This window comes from Panthera tigris, chromosome D3 (assembly GCF_018350195.1).
Source record: "Panthera tigris isolate Pti1 chromosome D3, P.tigris_Pti1_mat1.1, whole genome shotgun sequence".
Lineage (NCBI taxonomy): Eukaryota > Metazoa > Chordata > Mammalia > Carnivora > Felidae > Panthera > Panthera tigris.
Window position 1 is genome coordinate 18,620,311 of NC_056671.1, and position 23,883 is coordinate 18,644,193.

The window sequence follows — 23,883 nt, forward strand, 5'->3', positions numbered from 1 at the left end:
CATTGATTTCCACTCTTATCTTTATTATTTCCCACCTCCTACTTGCTTAGAGTTTATTTTACTCATCTTTTCAGATGAGTAAGCAGTAAGAAACTCATAGTTTCTTAAGGGGAAAGCTTAGGTTGAGGACCTTTCTTGTGTTCTAAAATTTTTTTTTTTTTTTTTAACGTTTATTTATTTTTGAGACAGAGAGAGACAGAGCATGAATGGGGGAGGGTCAGAGAGAGGGAGACACAGAATCTGAAACAGGCTCCAGGCTCTGAGCTGTCAGCACAGAGCCCGACGCGGGGCTCGAACCCACGGACCGCGAAACCATGACCCGAGCTGAAGTCGGCTGCTCAACCCACTGAGCCACCCAGGCGCCCCATCTTGTGTTCTAATGTAAGAATTTAATACTATAAAATTTCCTCTAAGCATTGCGTTAGCAGCATCCCTTAAATTTCGGCATGTTGTACTTTCATTCATCTGAAAGTATTTTCTAATTTCCCTTAAGAGTTCCTCTTAGACTTATATTTAGAACTGTGTTGTTGGGCACCTGGATCGCTCAGTTGGTTGAGCATCTCACTCTTGATTTTGGCTCAGGTCATGATCCAAGGTGGTGGAATCGAGCCCAGCATTGGGCTCTGCACTCTGTGTGGAGGCTGCTTGGGAATTCTCTCTCCCCCTGCCCTTCTCTAACTTGTGCTTTCCCTCTCTCTAAAAATAAAAAAAAATAATAATAATAATAAAGAACTGTGTTGTTCATTTCTAAGCATCTGGTTATTTCCAAGTTATATTTTTATTATTTATTACTAGCTTAATTCCATTATGGTCAGAGAATATACTCTGTAGAATTTTAATTCTTTTATTTATTTTTAAGTTTATTTATTTTGAGAGTGAGTACTCACGTGAGCACGAGAATTCATTTTATTCTGAAAATGTTAGGCAGAGCATGCTATAAATGTCAACTAGATGCAGTTGGTTGACGGGTTTCAGCTTGCTATCTTTGCTGATTTTAATTAAATTAATTTATTTATTTTAAAGAGGCTCCATGCCCAACATGGGACTTGAACTCATGATCCCAAGTTCAAAAGTTGCATGCTCTACCGAATGAGCCTACCAGGTGCCCCATATCTTTGCTGATTTTCTATCCACCAGTTCTGTTACTAAATGAAGACTGCTGAATGAATATCCAAGAATTGTGGATTTCTCCTTTCAGTTCTATCAAAATTTGCTTCATGGATTTTGAAACTCTGTTGCTGGGTGTATACACATTCAGAATTGTTACATCTTCTTGGTGAATTGACTGCATCACCAAGTTATGTCCCTCTCTATCCCTGCTAATTTTCCTTGCTCTCAAAGTCTACTTTGATGTTAACACAACCCCTCTAGATTTCTTTCACTTAGTGTTTGCATGGTGTATCTTTTTATACCTTTCTGCTTTTAAATTACCTCTATCATTATATTTAAAGTGGGTTTCTTGTAGATAGCATATAGTTAGAGCTTACTGTCTTAAATCCATTCTGACAATCTTATTAGCTTTTTAGTTGGTACATTTAGATCATTAACATTTAATGTAATTATTCATATGTTTGGATTTAAGTCTATGGTTTTATTATTTAGTTTCTGTTTGGGCCTCAGTTTTTTGTGCCTATTTCTCCCCTTTTCTCTCTTTTCTGGATTGTTTTGAATTAAAGTATCTTTTGATAATATTTGAGTAATTTTTAACATTCAATTTTATCTCTAGATGTTTTGACTACATATCACTGTATAGTCCATTTTTAGTGACTGTGCTAGGCATTACAGTACACATAACCTTTTAGTCTACTTAGAAATAATATTTTGCCATTTTAAGATGAATGCAGAAACCTTATCTCTGTATTTCTTTTACCTGCTCCCTTTTTATGTCGTAGCTATCAAATGTATCCCAGTGACATAGGCTGAAAATCCCACTAGACAATACTGTAACTTCTGCATTAAACTCACTCATATCTCAAACAACTTAAGAGGAAAATATAATCTCTTATATTTATCCAGATATTTATCACTTCAGTTGTTCTTGTTTACTCCTGCTGAAGTTCCAGATTCCCTCTGGTATCATTTCCCTTCTACCGAAAAGACTTTCTTTAGCATTTCTGTTAGAGCAACTAGTTCTCTTACCTTCATCTTAAAATATATTTTGCCTTCGCTCTTGAAGGTTCTTTTCACTGGAAATGGAATTCTGAGCTGACAGTTCTTTTCTTTTTTTCAGTACTTGTCTCCATGGTTTCCAATTAAAATCCATAGTTATTCAAATAACTGTCCTTTTATATGTTATATGTCAGTTTTTTTCCTTGGCTGCTTTCAAATGTTTTGTCTTTAGTTTTCAGCAGTTTGATTTTGATGTGTCTGAATGAGGATTTCATTGAGTTTATCCTGTTTGGGATTCTCTGAGCTTTCTTGAATCTGCAAGTCTGTCTTTTGCCAAATTTAGAGTTGTTGTGAACCCACGTTTCTTCAATATTTTTTCTGCACCATGCTTTCTGATCTCTTTCTGGGAGTCTGAAGATAAAAACATAACTTTCTGATATTGTCCCCTACATCCCTGGGGCTCTGTGTTCAGTTTCTTTTTCCTCCCACTTTTTTATTCTCTCTGTTGCTCAAACTGGGTAATTTCTAGTGATGTATTTCAATTCATTGCGTTTTTTCTTTGCCATCTCCAATCTATTAAGCCCATCCATGAGTTTTAAAATTTTAGTTACTGTATTTTTCAGTTCAACATTTTTTTTTTTAATGTTTATTTATTTTTTAGAGAGAGAGAGATTGAGAGATGGTGTGGGCAGGGGTAGGGATTGGGGCGGAGACAGGAGAATCCCAAACAGGCTCTCCACCGCCAGAGCAGAGCCCAATGTGCAGCTCAATCTCACGACAGCAAAATCATGCTGAGCCGAACTCCGGGGGGGGATACTCAACTGACTGAGCCACCCAGGTGTCCCACAGTTCAACGTTTCTATCTGGTTCATTTTTATATCTTCTGTTTTTCTACTAAGACCTTCTATATTTCTATGTGATTCAAGAACATTCACACTTACTTCTTTAACCATGATGTTCCTATTGCTTTAGACTGTGTTAATTCCAACATCTGTGTCATCTGGGGATGGCCTTTGTTGACTACATTTTCCCCTGCAAGTCTTTTGGGATTTTCCTGGTTCTTTGTATGTCAAGTAATTACGGTTGATATCCTGAACGTTTTGAATATTATATTGTGAGACTCTGAGTCTTCTTTAAATTCTATGGAGAATGTTAACATTTTTGTTTTAGCAGACAACAGACCAGGTTAGGCTCTGCCTCCTGGGCCAAGTGGCAAGAGAACAGAGAGAAAAATAAAAGCAATCAGAATTCCTCTCACGCTCTTGGTCAGAGACTCAGGCAGCTGTGCTGCCATTGCTGCCATTGCTGCAGCCACAGGAGTGCTTAGGGTCTAGGGTGGGAGGAAAAGGAGGAGGAGAAAAAAAAACCCAGGGGAATCCCCCACCTCTCTGTCCTGTAGGAATCTCATTTACTGCTCCTTAGACCAGAGAGAGAAGGCTTCTTGCACCTGCTCCGCACTTCCAGGTTTCAGGCCATCTCCAAGGCCATCTCAGAAGTAAAATAGACAGGACACTCACCACTAGCTCCGTGGTACTTTGAGTTCCTAAACCACCAGCCAGAGTCCTCAGATAGCTAGTCCACGCATTTGGTCCAGGGTTTTTGATCGTATTAGCAGGAAAGAAACGGTGGGGTATGCTCACCCCATCTCACTGGGAAGTAGAACACACCAGGGGCTCTTAACTCTGTAATACAGCCAGGTTAGGGAACTGCTGTATATGTGCACGAGGATATCCTAATCAGGAACTGGCGAACTTTCTGTAAGGGACCAGACAGTAATATTTTTGGCTTTGCAGCCATATGATCTCTCTTGCAAATACTCAACCTACTCCTTTCTTTCCTTCTTTAATTACGTAATCTCTGCACTCAATGGGGAGCTGAAATTCATGACCCCAAGATCAAGAGTCACATGCTGTGCCAACTGAGCCAGCCAGGCTCCCCTCAACCTACTCAGTTCTGCTGCAGTAGTGTGAAAGCAGCTGCAGACAATATGTAAATGAATAGGCAGGGCTATCTTACAACAAAACTTTATTCAAACAAACAGGTGACAGGCTAGATTTGGCCCATAGACCATGGTTTGCTGACCCTAGTTCTACTTCATAAATAAAGTTGGCTAATGGCAAAGTTTACTTTTGACCTCTTTTCCATTCCTTTTTTTTTTTTTTAAGTTTATTCATTTTTGACAGAGAGAGAGACAGACAGACAGACAGAAAGTGAGTTAGCGGGGGAGGGGCAGAGAGAGAGGGAGGCACAGAATCTGAAGCAGGCTCCAGGCTCTGAGCTGTCAGCACAGAGCCTGACACGGGGCTCAAACTCATGAACCGTGAGATCACGACCTGAGTCATAGTCAGACACCCAACCGAGCCATCCAGGTACCCATTTTCCATTCCTTTTATAGCAGAATTCTTCAAATAACTACACAAGTTACTGCTCTGCTCTTCCGATCCCAGTTCCATTGTGTGCAAGAACTATGGCGTACATTCAATTTTGGTTCAATTGTGCTGATTCTTGAAACAGTCACTCCTCTGGAGCTAAAATAAAGTCTTAAAGACTAAAATTCAAGGAGATTTGACTACCCTTATATCCTTTGCATGGAACTGAAAATGCTACAGTTATTTCAAGTAAAAATCCTTATTTATTTGTACTTTTCTTGAGGATATGTTAAAGCAGCGGTCTTGGGTAACAGCGTCCCAACTTGTTTTTCCCAGAGGCAGGCTGACTGACTGAAGGTGTGGAGAGGCCACTAGCCTTTCACTCACCTGGTTTCCTGCCGCAGAGATAGAAGGCTAGTCTGTCAGTCAGCTCATACTGTATTTCTACAAGACGCTCTGCCAGCTCATGGTGCCCTCCTTGCCTGTCAAGAGAAAACAAAGTACCAGTTATATTCCTCACCAGCCACTGGCTCTAGAATAAAAAAGGACAGAGATGTCTTCCAAGACACCTGAGCAATTTACCAAATGCAACTTCTCAGAATAATCAACCTTTTGTGTGAGGTAAACTTCCAAGGTCTACTCTTATTCCCACCTCTATAAACTTTTTGTAATCTGAACTACTCCCTTTCCTTTAATTTACAAAACAGAATACTTAATAAGGAAATCATGGACTTCTGGGAGGGATGAAGAATAACTTCATCTAAGGAGGCACAACATAAAACTAATAAATGGTCTAGAGTACAGGTTCTCAAAATTGAGTTAGAATGCTTTAGAAAACATACAGATATCCAGGCCCCAACCTCGGAAATTCTGAATCAGTCAGGATGGGATGAGTGTGAACATCAGTATTATGAAGAAGGTCCTTCCCCTAGAGGCTCTTGCAGCCAGTCTGACTCTGGATGAGTTCAGTAACCACTTCAAGGTCTTTAATTCAGGGAGAGACCAAAAAGAACACACAGCTCACACCTGTAACTATTTTACATCCTTAACTTCAATTTCCATAACAGAAAACATTAGGTTTGCCTTTCGTCACTTATGAAATAAGTATTTAAACTGTTTGAAATCCTTCTGGTAACACGGCACATAAATAGGTTATTACATTGAGAGACTATTATATATGCAAGGTACACATGAGGAAATTCCAATGTAAGTGATAGTACCATGTACCTAGGGCTCACTTCCTCTTAAAAGATAAAGCCTAGTTTCTGTCAGTTTCTCTTCCCACCATTCAAGACACTACAGAATATTCCTCCAACATACTACACGTTTGATTTCTGAGATACGCATCTTTTTTTTCTCATTTTTTTAAACAGCTGTGAAATCAGGAAGTATGTGACAATTGATGGTACATCCATCATTATATTTTTTAAGTTTATTTATTTATTTTAAGAGAAAGAGCAGGGGAGGAGCAGAGAGAGAATCCCAAGCAGGCTCCACGCTATCAGCACAGAGCCCAATGCAGGACTCTAACCCACAAACTGCAAGACTGTGACCTGAGCCAAACCCAAGAGTCAGATGTTTACCAACTGAGCGACTCAGGTGCCCCCATCCATCATTAAATTGTCCGAGTTTTTTCTCATTTTTTAGTGGTATATGAGATAATTATGACCCGTACAATCGGCGGAGTCTCAGATCTGATGAAATACTATATTCCTCAGTATCTCAGCTCACCCTGCTCTATCCAGTGAAGCACTTTGCTGTGCTGAACATGCCCTATCCATCCCTCCCTCCTGAACTTGACTCAGGCCTTTCTTTTTCACCTGGAATGTCTTACTTAGCTTCTCTTTCACACCCCCAAATCCAACCCATTTTTCAAAGTCCAACTAAAGAAATTTCTTAATGATTTAGGCCACAATGAAAAAACCCTATATATGCCTTTTAAGAGGAGTTGTCCATTCTGGCAATGAATTCCATGTTATCTTGCTTCATTTAACTCTTTCATGCATTTCTGAATCATCTCCTCTATGAGATAATAAATTCTGGGAAGGCACAGTTTTGTCATCTCACCCATTTTCTCCTCTGCAGAAAAGAGTACAGTGCTTTGCAGTTAATAAAGTTAATTTGCAAGAAGAAGAAAGATAAGCCACCTTCTATCATTTAAAGGATATTCAAGACTAACTTATGGATTTGTTTATTCTTCCAGCATTTCACAGTCAAAGTTTTTAAACCAAGAAGAATTTTATAGCAAGCACTCATATGTCGGCTACCTAAAACCTACAATTAACATTTTACCCTGTACTTGTTTAATCATAGATCTATCCATACAGATCTGTTCTTAAGTTCAAGCAATGACTAAACATGTTAAAAAACTGAGGGGTGGGGTCTGCAATTCTTGATACTTGATTTGGCTCAAATACCATTGCATTTTAAGTCACGTGAAAGACTGAAAGCTAACTGGTTAATGGCTCTACCCTCTGTGACTTTGCGAGGCTCGTTTGTATCTGCAAAATAATAGGACGCAAATCCTTAACTTCAAGGGGTTAAATGTTAACCATATGCAATTTAGCCACCTAACAATGAATCATACCCAATATAAATAATCCCTAACCAAGGGAGCGACCAGAATCTAGGTCTCTTACCTTGCATAATCAACAGGAGTTTTTCCACTAGAATCCTGTGTGCCCGGGTCTGCTCCATATACTGCCAATAATTCCGCCTGTAAAATCTGCCCTGCTTTGGAGGCAACATGGAGTGGGGTGTTTCCTTTTTCCTGAGTATTAATAAAAAGTAGGCAAACAAGCAAATTAAATAAAACTAAAGGCTACACAAACACAACCCACTTAGTTTCAATTTAATATCTGAATCAATTCATGCTTTTCTCACAGGGTGAAAGAAGTTGGCTTGTGCTCCTAAAGATAACAGCCTCAAACAGGTTTCGAGATTCCCTGTTCTCACGCTTGAATGGAGTTGCTGAAAAACACAAACCAAAAAAATGTTTATTAAAAGCGTAAAGAACGGTGTACTAGAGCAACTGGCAGATCATTTTACCATAAATTACGTGAGTAACAATCTTCATTTAGCTCAGTAAGATGGATGAAACAGTCTCTCCCTTGCTGGTCACAACCACCTCTGGGCTCTCAGGTGGGGCCAGGTGCACTTTACTGAGAAGGAAACAAGGGCTGGGAAAGCCGACAGGCCCAGATACATGATCTGTCTAGGGGGCACAGCCAGACCTGGAGTGACAGGCAGTATAAGAAGGGGGTTGAACATGGTTCTGAAGTCTCAAAGACCTCAATTTCAAACCATACACCCTTCAAGTTGTGTGACCTTGTGGAAGTTCTTTAAGCAATCTGAGCCTTCATTTTCTCATCTCTAAAATGGTGATAACGATGCCACCTATTATTCACAGGGTTACTGTAAGGAGTCAATGATATAACGAAGTGCTTTGCATGGAGCCTGGTACACAGGAAATGCTCAAAGAATACAGCTGCTGTTGTTTTTATAACCATTGTTATCATCTGCTGTTGTTATTGGCCTGCTCCATATACTGCATATCCCACACCACATAAACTACAGGATTCTGCCTTAGAGCACACCCTCTCCACAACACCACTCTTGGCGCTGTATACAATACTTTAACCAAGTCTTTCAGGGTCTACTGAAATAGGCCTGTGTATACCAAATTCTGTACCACTGCAGAAAAGCTTTTACACATGCAGAAGATGAGCTACTTTCCTTCAAGTCCAACCTAGAATTGTCCAAAATGCCGTATCTCTTAATCTAAGAATGCAGAAACCTACTGCAGCAACTATATCCATGCCTTATTTTTAAAATTAACTTATTTAATAATTTTAAATTGGTAAAAAAAAAACCCATGCCAAGCCTTATTGATTAACAGAAACAATTACATGTACTTCTTTTTTTTTTTGGAATGTTTATTTATTTTTGAGAGAGAGAGACAGAGCATGAGCCAGGGAGGGGCAGAGAGAGAGGGAGACACAGAATCTGAGGCAGGCTCCAGGCTCTGAGCTGTCAGCACAGAGCCCAACGCGGGGCTCGAACTCACAAGCTGCAAGATCATGACCTGAGATGAAGTCAGACGCTCAACTGACTGAGCCACACAGGCGCCCCCCAATTACATGTACTTCTATGCAAACTTTAAAAAATCTGACTTGTGAGTGCCCATGCTCTGCGTGAACATTTCCTAAAGGCAATGCTTTGAAAATAAAGATACAGATTTCTCAGGGCATCTCTCAAAAACATGCAAAGGCCCACATAAAGAAAGCCATCTACTCGTTTTGCAAGTATAATAAAGAATCCTGAGCACTACAGCTTTGAGTCATCCTGCTTCCTGAAGACCCTACTCAGTATACAACCCGGATGCCTAAAGAAGTTCCTCAAGCTTTCTAGTCCCTTCTAGAAACAACTCAAGGATGATTCCTATTTCAAAGTTAATCAAAAAACTTATAAAAATATAATTGTATTGTTTTATTAAAAAATATTTTTTTAAGTTTTATTTATTTTGAGAAAGAGAGAGTATGAGCAGGGGAGGGACAGAGAGAGAAAATCCAAGCAGGCTCCACACCGACTGCGTGGGGCTCAAACCCATGAACCATGAAATCCATGGCCTGAGCCAAAGTCAAGAGTCCCAGATGCTTGACCAACTGAGCCACCCAGGTGCTCCTAGAAATACAACTTTAAAACTGTATCTGAAAAAAAAAAAACAAACAAACAAAAAAAAAAACACAAATAAAACGGTATCTGAAAAACACAAATTGTTTTCTAGATACATACTTATTTTTTCTCTTTGCCCTTGTACCTCCACTAAGATGAATGGCTGCCATTTCAATTAAGATTAAAGATGAAACCAATTCCAAAAAAGGCTGTTATTATTTAGAATACAGAAAGGAGTTTTTGTGTTGTTTTTCCCTTCTTCCTCTTTAAGTTTTTTTTTCAAGCAAAACAATACACTGTTTCATCCAGCAACAGTAGGGATTTTAAAAGGTGTGGCCCACCTTGCTAAGGTCTTTGGCAGTCACACTGTCGTCATCCCGGCAAGGCAAGCGATGCACAAACGCCAACATCTGATACTTGGCTCTGATGAATTCTGCTTTATTAGGACTGTTTGAAAACAAAAAGGAAAACAGCTCACTTGCAATGCAGATGCAACATTCCCCATTCTTCAGGTTGTAAAAAGAAGAGGAAGTGACCCGTATCTCCCACTCGAGAAGAAAATGAACAATAGAGAAATTCCAGCAGGAGTTTAAGACTTGCAGTCTCAAAACATCGATTAGTCATTCTCATGGCCAGGACTGCAGAGGACTTGCTTTTTATAGCACCTCTCCTCTCTTTGTAATTCTCTTTTTTAAAACTTTTTTTAAGTTTATTTACGTATTCTGAGAGAATAAGAGAGAGTGCACAAGAGGGGGAGGGGCAGAGACAGGGAGAGAAAGAATCCTAAGCAGTCTCCGTCTGCACTGACAGTGCCCAGAGCCCAATGTGGGGCTCAAACTCATGAATCGTGAGATCATGACCTAAGCCAAGATCAAGAGTGGGACATTTAACTGACTGAGCCACCCAGGGGCCCCTCTTTATAATTTTAGTAATTGACCTAGTGGCCTTCCAAGGAAGGGGCATTTCATCCCATCCTATAGGTGAACCATCAGGCAGACTGGAGCCCAGAACCGAGATTTCTGGTCTGACTGCCTCTTGTTTGAGCACCTAAGCTTAAATCTGATTACATAAACAGCCTCTGAGCCTTTGTCTCGAACTGGAGAAGCCACTGACTTGTGCTATGCAACCATGCAGAAGAGATGGTCCTGTGCCTGGTCTTCCGCATTTCTAAAAGCAAAAGGCTCAACGCACAACTGAGGTGTACCCACCTCCTGTGCTGCCCTGTGAAAGCTGGTCAAAAGTAGCTGTGCACCTTTAAGTGGGCCCCGTGTGTCACAAAGAAATAAAAGTATTAAACATTCCACTCACTGTACTTTATCCTGTGGATTAGCTTTACGTCTTCCGCTCATAACAGAGGCAGGGTCCAGCAATGAATGCTCCCATATAGAATTAGCACCATTATTATACAAGGTCTCAACCATCTAAAACCAAGCAGTGTAAAATCATATTTTAATTTCTTTCCACAAATATTCCCTGGGAATTGTAGTAACTGAACTGGGAAAACCAAGCCCCATTACAAATACTAGCATGATGGGGATATCCCACAAATCACTGCTTTCTGATTCTAGAGTGAGAACAATGAACCTGCATGCAGGATTCAGGTTTGACCAGGAGGACAGCTAAAGACCTAAGAGGGTTTGATTAAATTGTTCTTATAGATTATGGAGGAAGAGTACTTTGGCATTTTAGTGCAGTATTTCCCAAACCTGATCACCCAAATACTATTTTCAAGATTCCTAACAACCCACATACTGTCTAGACTATCCGCCTAATATTTTTCTTTAAATCCACTCATTTTTTAAAACTTGTACTAGCAATTGTGGCTTGATGTGCTAGTTAAAGTTCTCTTATACACATTAAGATAATGTCATTATCTTACCATTAAAATAAATACTTGAGTATTACCTACATCTGTCTTGAGTACCACTGGTGGTTCATGTGCCATACTTTCAGAATTGAACTTTTAGGGTCAAGCCTGGTATTTTAAACTACTCATCTCTGGACTTTCTTCAGGCCCTATAATGAAATCTGTAAACAAAGACCTGAGAGCAGTAAACTCCTACTTTCACATGAGATGGAGCTGTTAGAAACTTCTCAGCGTAAGTTATTAATAAACCATACTTCCAATTTCATTTCAAAGCACGCTCCTGACACAGCCCCATCTGTGCTTTGTATTGGTGCAGATACCATCACATCAGAGACCCAAACCCACTTGTTTTGGCTCCTTGGTTTATATGGTAAGTTTAAGGGACACGTTGTACAGCTGCCACAGATCTAGTAAAATATGTACTCAAGACAAATGAAGGCAAAACACATGCTTAATTCTGAGTTCCAATGGAACTTGAAGAATGTGTACCCCAAAATAGAAGTACAGGTGACATGACATTCAACCCCAAATAAAACAAAGAGCTCACTTAACACTTAGCAGGGTGTTGGGCATTCAACCGACACATGTTAACTTAATTTGGTCTCTAACTGGTTAAGAAAAACTTCAAGAAAGCTTCAATCACATGTTTCGGAAATTTCTGAGGAATCTCAGTCCATGCTTCCAACAAAGCAGGAAACGTAATAAAAAGTTTCTGAGACTGCAGCCTTCAGAAACATTTATCATAGCATAGGGAAAAGATGGGCCATTTAACAACAACTTCTGGTGACAGTCTGGAAAGTCAGCAGTGAAACATCACCAAAAAAACTTTAACAATTATTTATCTATCTATAATTGAGCTTTTGGGGCCAGATTTATTTGTTAGGAGAGGGGGAAAAAAACAATCGTAAGCAACGAATTCAGTTCTCACACACAGCACTGATAGGCACGGCACCCCTATTCAGTTATGATTCAAACACTGCTGTTAAGATTTAAGAAGCACAGTGGAAGAAATGTTAGTTGCTAAAAGCAAGAGCCCCGAAAGCTCCAATTACATGCTGGGTGAGTCCTTACTCTTTACCTGCAGCAGCGTGGGAGGCCACGGCGCGTGCTTCAGGTGCCTTACTTGGGAGACGTGGCGCCCCAGGCTCCGGTGGACGCTGCAGCACTCGTCACAGATAAAAGTCCCCCGGTTTACTGATGCCCAGGAAGGGTCTGGAAGGAAGAATGACATCTCAGTGGCGGGGACACCGGGGGCTGCTATGCTGCCACACGGGCCCAGGTGACCGAGGTTTGGTTTTTCAGAAAAACTAGACCTTTCTGCTGTTCTAGAATGCTAGTGGACATACCAAGCTGGTGAGCCTGTCTGACGGCGCCACCTATGTTGGCTTGACTCGGCACAACGTGAAATGAGACTAAACGCGACTCGAAGCCCTAGATAAGCAGCCGTCTCCTTTCCAGTCCAGGGCCACAGTCTGTAGCCCTGATGGGATCGTCCATCTCAGATGCTCGCTCCTTCATTGCACATAAGACAAGCAAACCGAGAGGGTACGCATGAATCATCTCAAACCCATCTCCACAAAGGGCAAGAGAACATAATCATGTCAGTGAATGATCCACATTATCTGAAGCATTATCTGAAGCAAATCTACTAATCTACTGCCATACCTCCACACGGCTCCATGCTTAGCAGAAAGCTGCAAGAAACATGACAACAGAACTGCTTGGCTATGTGGCTCAAAGGACAGACTGAGGAACCTGGCCTTTGTTAGGAAATGTTCTATGACATCCATTACTCATTTCAAATAAACGGCTGAGTCCCCCCCCCCCCCACCTTCCCACCTTACAATTGATCTGAAGGAACAGAAGCTGTAATGGCAGCAGCTTCACAGAGGCAAAGATGTAAAATAAAAACGAGTAATATTTTTGGTGCGGGTACAATACTTTTTTCCCACGAAATCCCACGGAACTTCAGCAGACATCCTCTGAGACAGGAATAATTCGCACTTGGTAGGCAGTAAGAATAATCCACACCAGGCAAGTAAACTGAACACATACTTAGAAACCCCAGATAAAAACAGACTTTCTCCATGTCGTCAGACTCACAATGGGGCGACAATAGGTGCCACTCAAGCTGCCTGATCTAAGAATTCTATTTAAGAATTCTTCAATGTCCACAAAAATCTCTGAAATGCATGTACACCATCTTTACCACGTTTAACAGTTTATTCAAACCCTTTCCGACCCTACAATGAAAAGTTATGATTTCAATCAGAGACAAATCCTGGGAGTCAGAGGGTGTGGTGGTTGAGACGGTGGTTCTGCAGACAAGCAGCCCGGGTTGGAACCCCAACTCTGCCACTTCTTGCACAATGATCTCAGGCAAGTAATTTCTTTGAGCATCCTCACCATGGATCAAATGGGAATAACAGCATACCTCAGGCGAGGGTGGCCAGAAAGGGTAAAGTGCCTTGTATATAGTAAGTACTTAGTAATATCAACAGTTCTAACTTTTCTAAATTATTTTCTAAGTAGCATTCAGATATTTCAAGAGGCCACTGAAATTCATGACAACTGGAAAAAGGTTTTGTCAATACTTAAAACATCAAATGTGTCAGACGAACACAATTATAGCGAAAAGACTCAAGTGGGGTTTCTGGGTAGGTGGGTGCAGAGGAGGAGCTATTTAAAATGAACTAGATTCACTAAAAAAAAAAAAAAAAAAGAGTGAAATATTTGCTAAGATGTGATCATGGTCAAGTGTTTGCCATGAAACCAAACAGAAACAAAATCATTCAATGAAGTAGAACTCTGTCAGTACGACTATAGAATCCTGAAAAACAGAAATTGAAAATATCAAAATGAAAGATACCTACAAAGATACATAAGAACACTTCTTTTTGTAGTACAGTACTCATGCTACTACTATGGTGGGGGGAGACTAGTTTGAAACCTAGCTTTGGTTTTCAAACATCATTCAGAGGATTCACAGTGTTCTTGGAGAAAACTAAACAGGAACAAGACAACAAGGATTTAACACCCAGTAAGCAAGGTTCTCCATCACTTCAACATCATGGATCAGAATCCCATGGAAAAAAATGTTAGAATGTTCACAATAGAGTAAAATCAAAATCGAGTTCTTATGACGTTGGGTAGAACCTTCCCAGTTTACCTAAATGTTCTGTGCTGGGGCTTCCTGACCAGGACTCCAAGAACAACACAAATGAGCTTCAGAAATGTCCGGGACCCCATGAAGGAATTATAACATGAATTCCGTGTGAAAGAGTGACTAAATGTGCATTTTCCAGAGAGAAGGGCTTCGCAGTCATCAGAATTTTAAAGGGACCCCTAAGAGAAAGAGGTGACTCTTTGACTAGGGCTCTGTAGAAAAGGCAGCGCAAATTCCTAGCTGCTCAAGTTCACACAACATTTCAAGGTAGCCTAATTATATTCAAAACAGGAAGGAAATGACTCAAGTCTCTGTAGATTAGGCATTTGAGACAACTAAAATGATACAATGGAAGAGAAAACGTTCTGAAATACGCACAAAATGCTGCACAAGGGCAAGACAGTCAGAAGCATGGCAATGGAGAACTCAGCTTTCCTTTGTCCCCTACCAACGAGTGGGGAGTCAAGAACACACGTTCCAAGAGGAAGTCTGAATCTAGACTCATGTGAATCAAACACATCACAGAAAAGTTCAACTGCAAACAAGAAAATAAGGAAGTGGAACAAATAACTTTTTCAGAGAATACGATGGAGTCTGTATAACCCACACTAACTTGAGGTCCTCTTTTTCAGCTCTCCACCCTCCTCCCCATCTTCAAAGGAAACTGGTAACCCCACTTGCACTACACAGGCCATGAAATAACCACATAAGGTTTGAGTTATCACAGTACTATTTAAAATCAGTCTTCACTTCCATATGACAAGATGAAGTTCAGAGCAGTTGCAAAAACACTGCTGTGCAATGATTACGTTATGGTTGTTAATTGGACACTAACATACCAAAGAAAGCCATCTTACCTTTGAATGACTTCAAATTTCAAAGCACTCAAAATCCAAGCACAGAAAATAGCATAGAGACCTGTCAATTCAGTTCCAATTGCTAAGAGGGATCTGAACTCTAAATCTGAAAATTACACAGGGAAGAATGGCTTTGGCCTTTCAACGCACCCATATGCCTATCCTGCCCGAATGCCCCCAAGTGTGTCTATTTGCCAGTGATTTTGTTTGTTTTGTAGGCTGTAATTAATGTAAGATTTAGAAACTCAACTCTAGCTTTAAGAGACTGCAAAGGTTCTGTCCCAAACACCACAATACAAAAAAGAAACAAACTTTGATGAGATAATCCCAAGAATATTCATTGACTCTTACCACTGAATGTGGTTCTCCCAATTATCTCCATCGGAAAAATAAGGAAACTAAGGCCGGGCCAAATGAAATCACCAGCCCAAGGTCACCCACAGGCAAACCTAGTTTGAACCCAGGCCGTCCAGATCCCAAAACTCAAGACACGCACTGCCTCCCAAGTGCTGGATGTGTTTCCAAGACCCCGAAGTCCTGGAGATTCTCCCCGGTGGAGGCGGAGTGGGAACCGGGATGTTAGGAGCAGGGAAATCATCTACGGGAGTCCCCTGGAGAGTATCGGTGGACGGAAGCGATGAGTGCGCCCACCCTGGGCAGGGCCCCCTCGCAGGGCGGGGGTCCGGGGGTGCTGTGAGGGGAGGGAGGGAACACCTGCAGCCTCTGGGGGCCGCAGCCGGGAGAACGCTCGCATTTTACTTCTGTAATTGGCCTTCCTGTGGATTGCCCAAGCCCCTTCCTGTTGGGGAAGCGGCCCCGACCCCGCAGCCTCCCCGCCCGGCCTGGGACAGAGGAGACGAGAGGGGATGAGTGGGGATGAGAGGGGAGGGAGAGACGGGAGGGCGGCGGCCCCCTTTCCCGCCCGGCTCTGACAGGCCCGGGACGGGTCCCGTTCCGAGGCCTCCCCGCCTCTTCCTCCCCGCGACCCCAAGTGTGGGGTTCGGCCGCCGGGACCCGCCCGACCCGAGGGGGCGGCCCCGGGGCACGGGTCCCTCAGAGTAGAGCTGAGCAGAGCGGGCCTGGCCGGTGAGACTCACCCGGCCCGCTACAGTCCGCGCACACCTCGCTGCTCCGAAGCCGCTTCGACATGGCTCCCGCCTCCCACCTGCCGGGAATCAGGGTCCCGGGGACAGCGAAGGCGGCGGCGGCAGCGCTTCCGCTCTAACGGGTCCCCGCGGCGGCGGCGGCGCTGGCGGCGGCGCCTCTCCCCTCAGCGCCTCGCAGCCGCGGCGCAGCACGCACGCGCGGGGAGGGGGCCTTTCGATGACGGACAGATCACGTGACAGGAAGGGGCACGCTGCCTTGTCGCCATCTTGAGTGAGGGCAGCACCTTCTGCCCTGCTTGCAAGTTTTCTTCAATTTGGGTTTCCCTTTCTGGAGGAGATTCTTTGTCCCCGCACTGATTAATACCAAGGGAAACAGCAAAATCTAGTGGCCAGAGCTCTGCAGCCACAGCCTTCCTGAGGCAATCAATAGTTAAGTCACTTAATATAACTGGTCAAGTTCACTCACTTATTCATTCTTTTGGTCGATAAATATTTATGGACCATCTATGTTCCACACACTGTTCCCAGCGCTAGAGAAAAAATTGAGCAAAGAAGACAAAATTTCCTGTCTTTATGGAGCTTATATTATGTTGTGGTAGATCTACAATAAAATACGTAAAATAAGGAACGTTAGATGTTTCTCTGAATGCAATTTTAGTCTCATCTGCAAAATGGAGCTGATGGGACGGGTTGTTTTGCTTCGTTTCGTTTTGTTTTGTTTGCATGTTCTGCCACATAAGAATGATTCTTACATTTTTAAAGCGTTGTAAAGAAGAAAAAGGAGAAGATGAAGTGGATGAAGAATATTCCATGAAACTCATATATGGCCTGCAGAGCTAAGTATTTACTGTGTGACTAAAGACAAATGGAATCACTTAACAGAAAAATGTGGTGTGCCTGCCTCATAGTAAGCACTCAATAATAGTAGCTCCCACTATTATTGATATTTGGTATTACTATTCTTTTCTAATCTCAATTTTTTTGTTTTTGAGAATAATAACCTACAATGATTTATGGGATGGGGTGAACTGAACACAGTGAGGGGAGATTAATCAGCATGAGAGAAGAGATGTGACCCTATGCTAATGAATATTTATCGTATGTCTTGTATGTAAATGCAACCGTGATCTCCATTCTGCAAATCCTAGATGCCTTTTAAGGGCCAGGCACTGTTTTGACTTTAGATATTCTGTGGAGTTTTTCAACTTATGAATAGGAGAGATGTTTAATAAACATGGAACGATGAACAGAAAGATTAAAGATTAAATTTCACAAAGCATCTGAAAAGATAGGAAGTCTTGGAAGAGATCAAAGAAGCCCTGGTTTTGGTCCATCTCTCCGTTTTTGTTTTTGTTTTTTTTCAATGTTTATTTATTTATCTTGAGAGAAAGAGAGTGTGAGGAAGAGGGCAGAGAGAGAGGAAGAGAGAGAATCCCGAGCAGCCTGTTGGTGGGGCTTGATCTCATGACTGAGATCACGACTTGAGCCTACATCGAGTCAAACCCTTAACCAACTGAGCCACACTGGCGCCCCCAGCCGCCTCTCTATTTTGATAATGTGTGGTGTAGGAATAGCTGCATAATTCCCACACATTCCAGAGTGAGAGCCTCTGGGTGCCATCCTGATGCTCCTGCATCCTGTTTTGGTTCACAGACTCACAAATCTTCTGGACTCAACACGTGTGGACAATGGATTAGGCCAGGCTTCTTGAACAGCTGCTGTTGCAGGCATCTGAAAAGCTGGATGTGCACAAGCAGGGGAGGTGGAGGGTATGCTTTCAGGATGCATTAAATAACTTTGCCCAGCTGTGTGGTCTCGTTGTAGACAACTGTGCAAATAGCTTACGCTGGTGAGTAGCTGTCAAGTTGACTTGGCTCTTCATTGAATCAAAGAGCTGTAGTGCCTTAGGTTGAAATCCAAAGAATGAACTTAATATTTGCAAGCTGTGGTCACGTTTGGGTAGTATCTACCCAAATATGGCCTTTTCTGCCATAATCCAAAATTCAACTGGCTAGCTTCAAAAATAGATGAGCTTCATATGTGGGATAAACCACTGCCATAGGTAACTTTGAATCTTAACCCAGTTCGGAGTTCAGATGGGAACAGTGGTTCTCAACTGGGAATGACGGTTCTCTTCCAGGGGTCATTTGGCAGTGTCTGGAGACATTTGGGGCGGGGAGTGCTAGTGGCATCTCGTGGCTAGAAAGGCATCCTACAAAGCACGGGACAACCCCCACAGAAAGAAAACTGCTCACTTTAAAACGTGCAGATGTTGAGAAACCCTGAGAAAGAACTGTCTCCTTGTTATGCAAATCTTTAACGCCACTTCTCCAGAGTTTAGAATTCTTCCTTTAAATTTGTTTGGTGTTGCCCACTTCCAAAATGGCTTCTGGCCAATCATGCATGCACTGCCCAGTTCCAAAAAGGCTGCAAGGGAGTCAGTTACTGGAATGGTTTGGTCCAGGCCTCCGCTGTCACCCCCTGAACTCAGAGCCGATGGAAGAGGCCCAGTTGTGGGCCGAACCATGTGAGCTTGCTGGAGCAGGGGGAAAGGGGCTGGTGACGGGTAGGCCGAGTTTTCCACGTCGAGATCATGGGCTAAGGAAGAGAGCTTCCTCTCTGTTTTGGGATTGCACTGTGTTTCCCGGTGCGCAGCTGGGGGTAGGGGGGATCGGGCCGACCACGGGCCGGGTGGCTGGCCTCGCCTCCCCCCGCCTCGGTGTGCGGTGGTTCGCCCCGCGCACTTCCCAGTTTGGGGCAGTTCGGCCCGCAGAAGTCGGTTCGGGAGCTGTCAGCGCGGGCGGGAGCGCGGCGGGGCGCGGGGTGGGCGCGGCCGACCCCCGTCCCCGACCCGGCCCGCGACCCCCGACCTCCCGCGCGCCCCGCACCCGGCCCGTAGGCCGCCCCGCCGCGTACCGTGCCGCTCGCTTGCTGCGTTTTCTCTCTCTCTCTCTCGCCGGCCGCCGGGCGGGCACCGGAGACCCCGCCGAGGCTGAGGCTTGTCAAGCGGGCGGTGAGGGCCCGGCTGCGGCCTTCTCGCCATGTCCTCGACCCGCGACAACAGCGGCCACTTCCCCTTGCACCTCCTGGTCTGGAACAACGACTACCGGCAGCTGGAGAAGGAGCTGCGGGGCCAGGTGAGGGGCGGGGCGGGGGTCCGCCCACGGTGAGGGGTGGGGGGAGTCAGGGGTCGCTTCGAGCCCCTGAGACCATCTCTAGCCCTCTGCCTTCGGGGCCCGCAGACCCCTTCTTCACCTCTGCAGCCGTGGGACAGTAATAGTAGGACGTGTATCGGAGTGCTTACTGTGTGCCAGGCCCTGTGCCGAGGGCTTTATAAACCATCTATACTGCCTTTCCAACAGTCCTAGGAGGTAGGTACCTTTATTACATTTGCCACAGAAGGAAACTGAGGCTCTCAGAGCTTCTGTGCCTTGCGTAAGGTCGCCCGCCTAATAAATACCAAGTCGAGATTTTAACTCCGGCCGACTGGCTCCAGAGTGCACGGTCTTAACAAATTAGGCTCCACTGCCTCTCCCAAAGAGGTGAGAGCAGCACGCACCGCTCACCCTCACCCCCCTCCTCCCAACCCTTTTTGTATGAAAGGGCTTGGTTGGGGTTTGGAGTCCAGGTTCTTCTAACTCGCCCTGTGACCTTGGGCAAGGCATGTTCCCTCGCTGGCCCAGGGAGGCTGATGATACACACCAAAGTTTGAGAATCTCTGGTGCACAGGGTTCTTAAAATCCCTTCTGGTCCTAAAGTGCTTTGATTCCTCGTCTTTTATTTATTGCCTTCTCTTTAAAGCAGTGGTTCTCAATTGGAGGTGATTTGGACACACACCTCCTGACTCCCAATGGTAATGCATGGAGACATTTTTGTGTTATAAATAGGGAATGGGAGCTACTGGGATCTTAGAGGTAGGGATCAAGGGCGCTGCCCACCATCCTGCGCTGCACAGGACAGCTCCCCGCAACAGAATTATCTGGCCCAAAATGTCAGTAGTGTTTTGCTTGAGGAACCCGGATGTTAAAGGCACCTCAACAATTCTGGGAGTTATTGGTGCAGTCAAGTCACAAGCTCACGTACTTAGCAGTTAGGGTAAGGATTTGTACTTTGGTGTAACTCTTGTTGACTTCATTTTATCCAGTGTGTTGCTTAAAAAATCTGTTGAGCACCCACTGGAAGTCAAAAGTTGCTCTTTTTTCATTTAAACCCTCTGTCCAGACAGAATAAACTTTTATTGGAAGAGTCATTGGTCTTAATTAGATCATGCCCCCAGAGTAAATGACTCACCATTAGGTGTCCCGGTATACCTGGTGATTTAATTCCCTTTCTGTTACCGGACGTGGCCCAGAGGGAATCCTCCATCACTTTGCTCTCAGCTGAAAGTGTCTCACCTCGGACAGTTGAAAAATGACCCAGTCAATCCTGCTGTGTTTTGCATCTGCAGTTCCTCAGTATCGGGGCTACCCCCAGTTTCTTGTGAAATAGTGAGATAAAGTACAAAGAAAGTCCTAGAACTAAGCTCCCTTTTGCTAGACAATTTCATCATCATCATTAAACCACATACTTTTTCAACACTGATTCCTGAAAACAGCAGGCTTTCTGTTCATTGGAGATGAAGAAAAGAGTTTGAGTGCAGTGCAGTTTTTCTCTATAGAAAAACTTGTTTGATAAGAACACAGTCTCGGTTATAGTCTCAAACGTGGCAGGGGCGCCCGGGTGGCTCAGTTGGTTGAGCGTCTGACTTCGGCTCAGGTTCATGAGCTCGAGCCCTGCATTGGGCTCTGTGCTGGCCGCTCAGAGCTTGGAGCCTGCTTTGGATTCTGTGTCTCCCTCTCTCTGTGCCCTTCCCCCGCTCATGCTCTGTCTGTGTGTCTCTCTCTCTCTCAAAAATAAATAAATAAACAGTTAAAAAAATATGGCATAGTGCGGTGCCTGGGTGGCTTGGTCGGTTGGGCGTCCGACTTCGGCTCAGGTCATGATCTCACGGTCTGTGAGTTCGAGCCCCGCATCAGGCTCTGTGCTGACAGCTCAGAGCCTGGAGCCTGTTTCAGATTCTGTGTCTCCGTCTCTCTCTGCTTCTCCCCAGTTCATGCTCTGTCTCTCTCTGTCTCAAAAATAAATAAAAGTTAAAAAAAAAAAAATGTGGCATAGTTATCTCCTCATTCTGTAAGCTGTGTAAAAAAAAAAAAAAATGTCCATTGAAAGTTCTCCGTGCTTCTTCCCTGGAGAAATGTTAAGCACATTCGTGATGAGAGAATTATAATTTTGCAGCAGATTTTCCTGGAGTGTACTTGTACTGTCAAGGGAATCAAAGGAACAATACTCATTCTTGCTAATTATTTGGTTTTGCCTCTGTTACCGGTTATCACTGTAGACCATTTCCCAGTATACCAGTTTCCTCTGGATAAGAGGTAGTTAAGTGTATTCATAAAGAACATCTTCACCCTGAAAGCTTGACTGTCATGACCACATCATCTAATCTCAGTCCTGAAACTTGGCCACTGAAGGGGTCGAGATGGGGCTGGCTGGCTTCAAGGGTGTGTGTGCTACCTGTGGTCAGCAAGGGCCTGTGCTTGGTTTAATGCTCTGCTGTCACTGTCATGAAATTCCTCATTATTTTTTTTGGAAAAGGGAGCCTTGCATGTTCATTTTCTGCTAGGCCCTGCAAATTATGTAACCAGTTCAGGGTTAAGAAGTTGAACGTGGCCATCATTAAAATATGTGACAGGAGATACTTCGTTGCTTTCTTATTTGTCAAGATCTCTTGATGATGCAACAGCTTCCTACTTCTGTGACTTAAAGGCAGCTCTGTTAAATGCTGATTACGTTGTGAGCCTGGGCTAGTTATTCACCCTTGCTGGATTGTTTCATCTGTAAAAACAGGGAGAGTAGCACTGCAAGCCTACTCTTTTGCCAGGCACTGTGGCAAAGTGCATTATATGCACTTTTAGATTTGATTCTCACACCGAATCCCCTGGGGTGAATGCTATCACGATCCCCATTTTACAGATAAGGAGACCAGATGAGGTGGAGAGGCTCAGTTGCATGCTTAGCCAGTGGCTGCACCAGGGTGTGGACTCAGAAAGCTGGACTCTGCCCTAGTGCTGTATTCTTAACCCTTCCATTCTACTTTCCATAAAAGTACCTCCATTTCACAGTTGTGGACAATAAGGCAGAACAGATCGGAGAGTGCGGCCGCATAGTAAATGGGAGTAACCTCCTGTGTCATCATTGCTGCTGTGATTCTGTTTCTTTTCTGTATGCTCCAGTTTTTCTGCAAGGAACCTATACTGGCTGCATAATTAAAAACAAAAAGTTCCTGTCGCCCAGCAGTACAAGCAGCTGTTTCACTTGGCGTTTCGTTTGCCAGAAAGCCTCTGCTGGCCGGTCCTTCATTCCTTCCATCCCACGAGTGAGACTTGAAGCAGGCACACGGGTGGCTGTAAGAATTGTGTTTTGTTCTAAGAGCAGCAGCACAGAAAGAATCAAGTTCATCCAGAGGAAGAGGACAGGCACGTTTGTGAGTGTGTGTGAGTCAGCCCCCACCCCGAGGTCTTGCTGCAAGCTGGAGTGTGGAGTTTGCCAACTCTGCAGTAGTTTAAGGCTTTCCATGTTGGCTCAGCAGAAGCACTTCATTAAGTGCCTCTTAACGCATCGGCTCTATGGTCTTTAATATTCAGTGGGGCCTTGAAGTTGTGCAGTGGAGATGATTTGTGTCATGGTTATGATGTTTGTCACTTAGGTAGAGAGGTCTGTTAAACATCTCCGGCCTTCTTACGGATGCTGGGAGAATGAGTGAACACTTAACAGGGACATATGTAAAGGTCAGCAATGTACCTTATATGTGTGGTGGGGCGCGGGGGGGGGGGGACCCAGGACCCAGTAGGGTGGAGGGTGGCAGATGAGGCCCAACTCGAGGGCCAGCCCCCAGTTAGGAAGCCAGCAGGTGAAAGCCCACCACCATCAGGGCAAGAGGAAGAGGATGTTCTAGGCAGCAGCAGTACTCAGAGCTGAACAGGGAGCCACCCCGGGGTTCTCGCCCCAGTCTACGGCAGGCCAAGTCGGGCACTGGGTGCACATTCAGGTTGGCGCATGTTGGCTGGCATCCTGCCAGGAGCCAGGCATCCAAGATGAAGAGCTAGCCTGCTCTCGGGTACTCTCCTGTGGCCCTGGGGGCTCAGGCTCACCGGAGGGAATTACACCCATGGATACCATTTCCTGCCTGATTTGGGGTGGGGGAGTCAGTGTGGGCCACAGCCGCAGAGGACCAGGGCAGTCTGAGATGCACAGGAATGAGGTTGGTTGACTCTTGAGAGAATGGAAGGCCAGTTAGCAGCCTCTTCCCGGAGGCCCTGCAAGAGGTCACAGTGAAAGTTTATGAAGCACTTGCTTCATGCGAGGTGCTAGGTGCGGTGGGGAGGCCAAGAAGGTTTGAGAAATTCACCTGAGGCCAGTCAGGGCCTGGAAGCGGGCCTGTCATCTGGCTCTGCAGCCTACACTCAAAGCTTGGCCTCTTCCTGCCTCCGGAGGGCGGCAGGATGTAAACAAGGCTTGGAGCAAGCAAAGTTAGTAGGCTTAAATTAGCACATAGGAAGGAGATGTGCAGAACTCTCATTCCTGTTCCTCTTTGGGGGAACTGTTATAATTTAAAGAGGTGAGCATTTTTAATTTGGTACAGTTCATGATTGAAGAAAGCTAAAGGAAAAACCAAAGTGATCAGCTTCCAATGTGA

General features: G+C 44.1%; 2 protein-coding genes across 20 annotated transcripts in view; one reads left to right on the forward strand and one right to left on the reverse strand.

Annotated features, from left to right (window-relative positions):
- The window catches only part of GIT2 (GIT ArfGAP 2), a 52,006-nt gene extending 35,681 nt beyond the window's left edge, over window positions 1-16,325 (reverse strand). For 8 of the 19 annotated variants that reach the window (XR_006210172.1, XM_042962958.1, XM_042962976.1 and 5 more), the window contains exons 1-7: window positions 12,961-13,302; window positions 12,098-12,231; window positions 10,461-10,573; window positions 9,494-9,599; window positions 7,362-7,448; window positions 7,118-7,248; window positions 4,866-4,960 (exon numbers count right to left, since the gene is read on the reverse strand). Coding sequence is in view for 18 of the 19 variants with exons in the window: in XM_042962958.1 (XP_042818892.1) it covers window positions 4,866-4,960; window positions 7,118-7,248; window positions 7,362-7,448; window positions 9,494-9,599; window positions 10,461-10,573; window positions 12,098-12,231; window positions 12,961-13,108 (814 nt within the window). In the remaining variant the exon portion in view is untranslated. Of the gene's footprint in view, window positions 1-4,865; window positions 4,961-7,117; window positions 7,249-7,361; window positions 7,449-9,493; window positions 9,600-10,460; window positions 10,574-12,097; window positions 12,232-12,960; window positions 13,304-16,139 lie in introns of those variants that run through there. The other 11 variants (XM_042962970.1, XM_042962963.1, XM_042962972.1 and 8 more) reach the window with 2 other exon arrangements.
- A 2,695-nt stretch (window positions 16,326-19,020) lies between these two features.
- ANKRD13A (ankyrin repeat domain 13A) overlaps window positions 19,021-23,883 on the forward strand; it is a 32,987-nt gene continuing 28,124 nt past the window's right edge. The window contains exon 1 of the mRNA XM_007092348.2: window positions 19,021-19,285. Within this exon, the coding sequence (XP_007092410.2) occupies window positions 19,190-19,285 (96 nt within the window). The 5' untranslated portion in view covers window positions 19,021-19,189. The remainder of the gene's footprint in view (window positions 19,286-23,883) is intronic.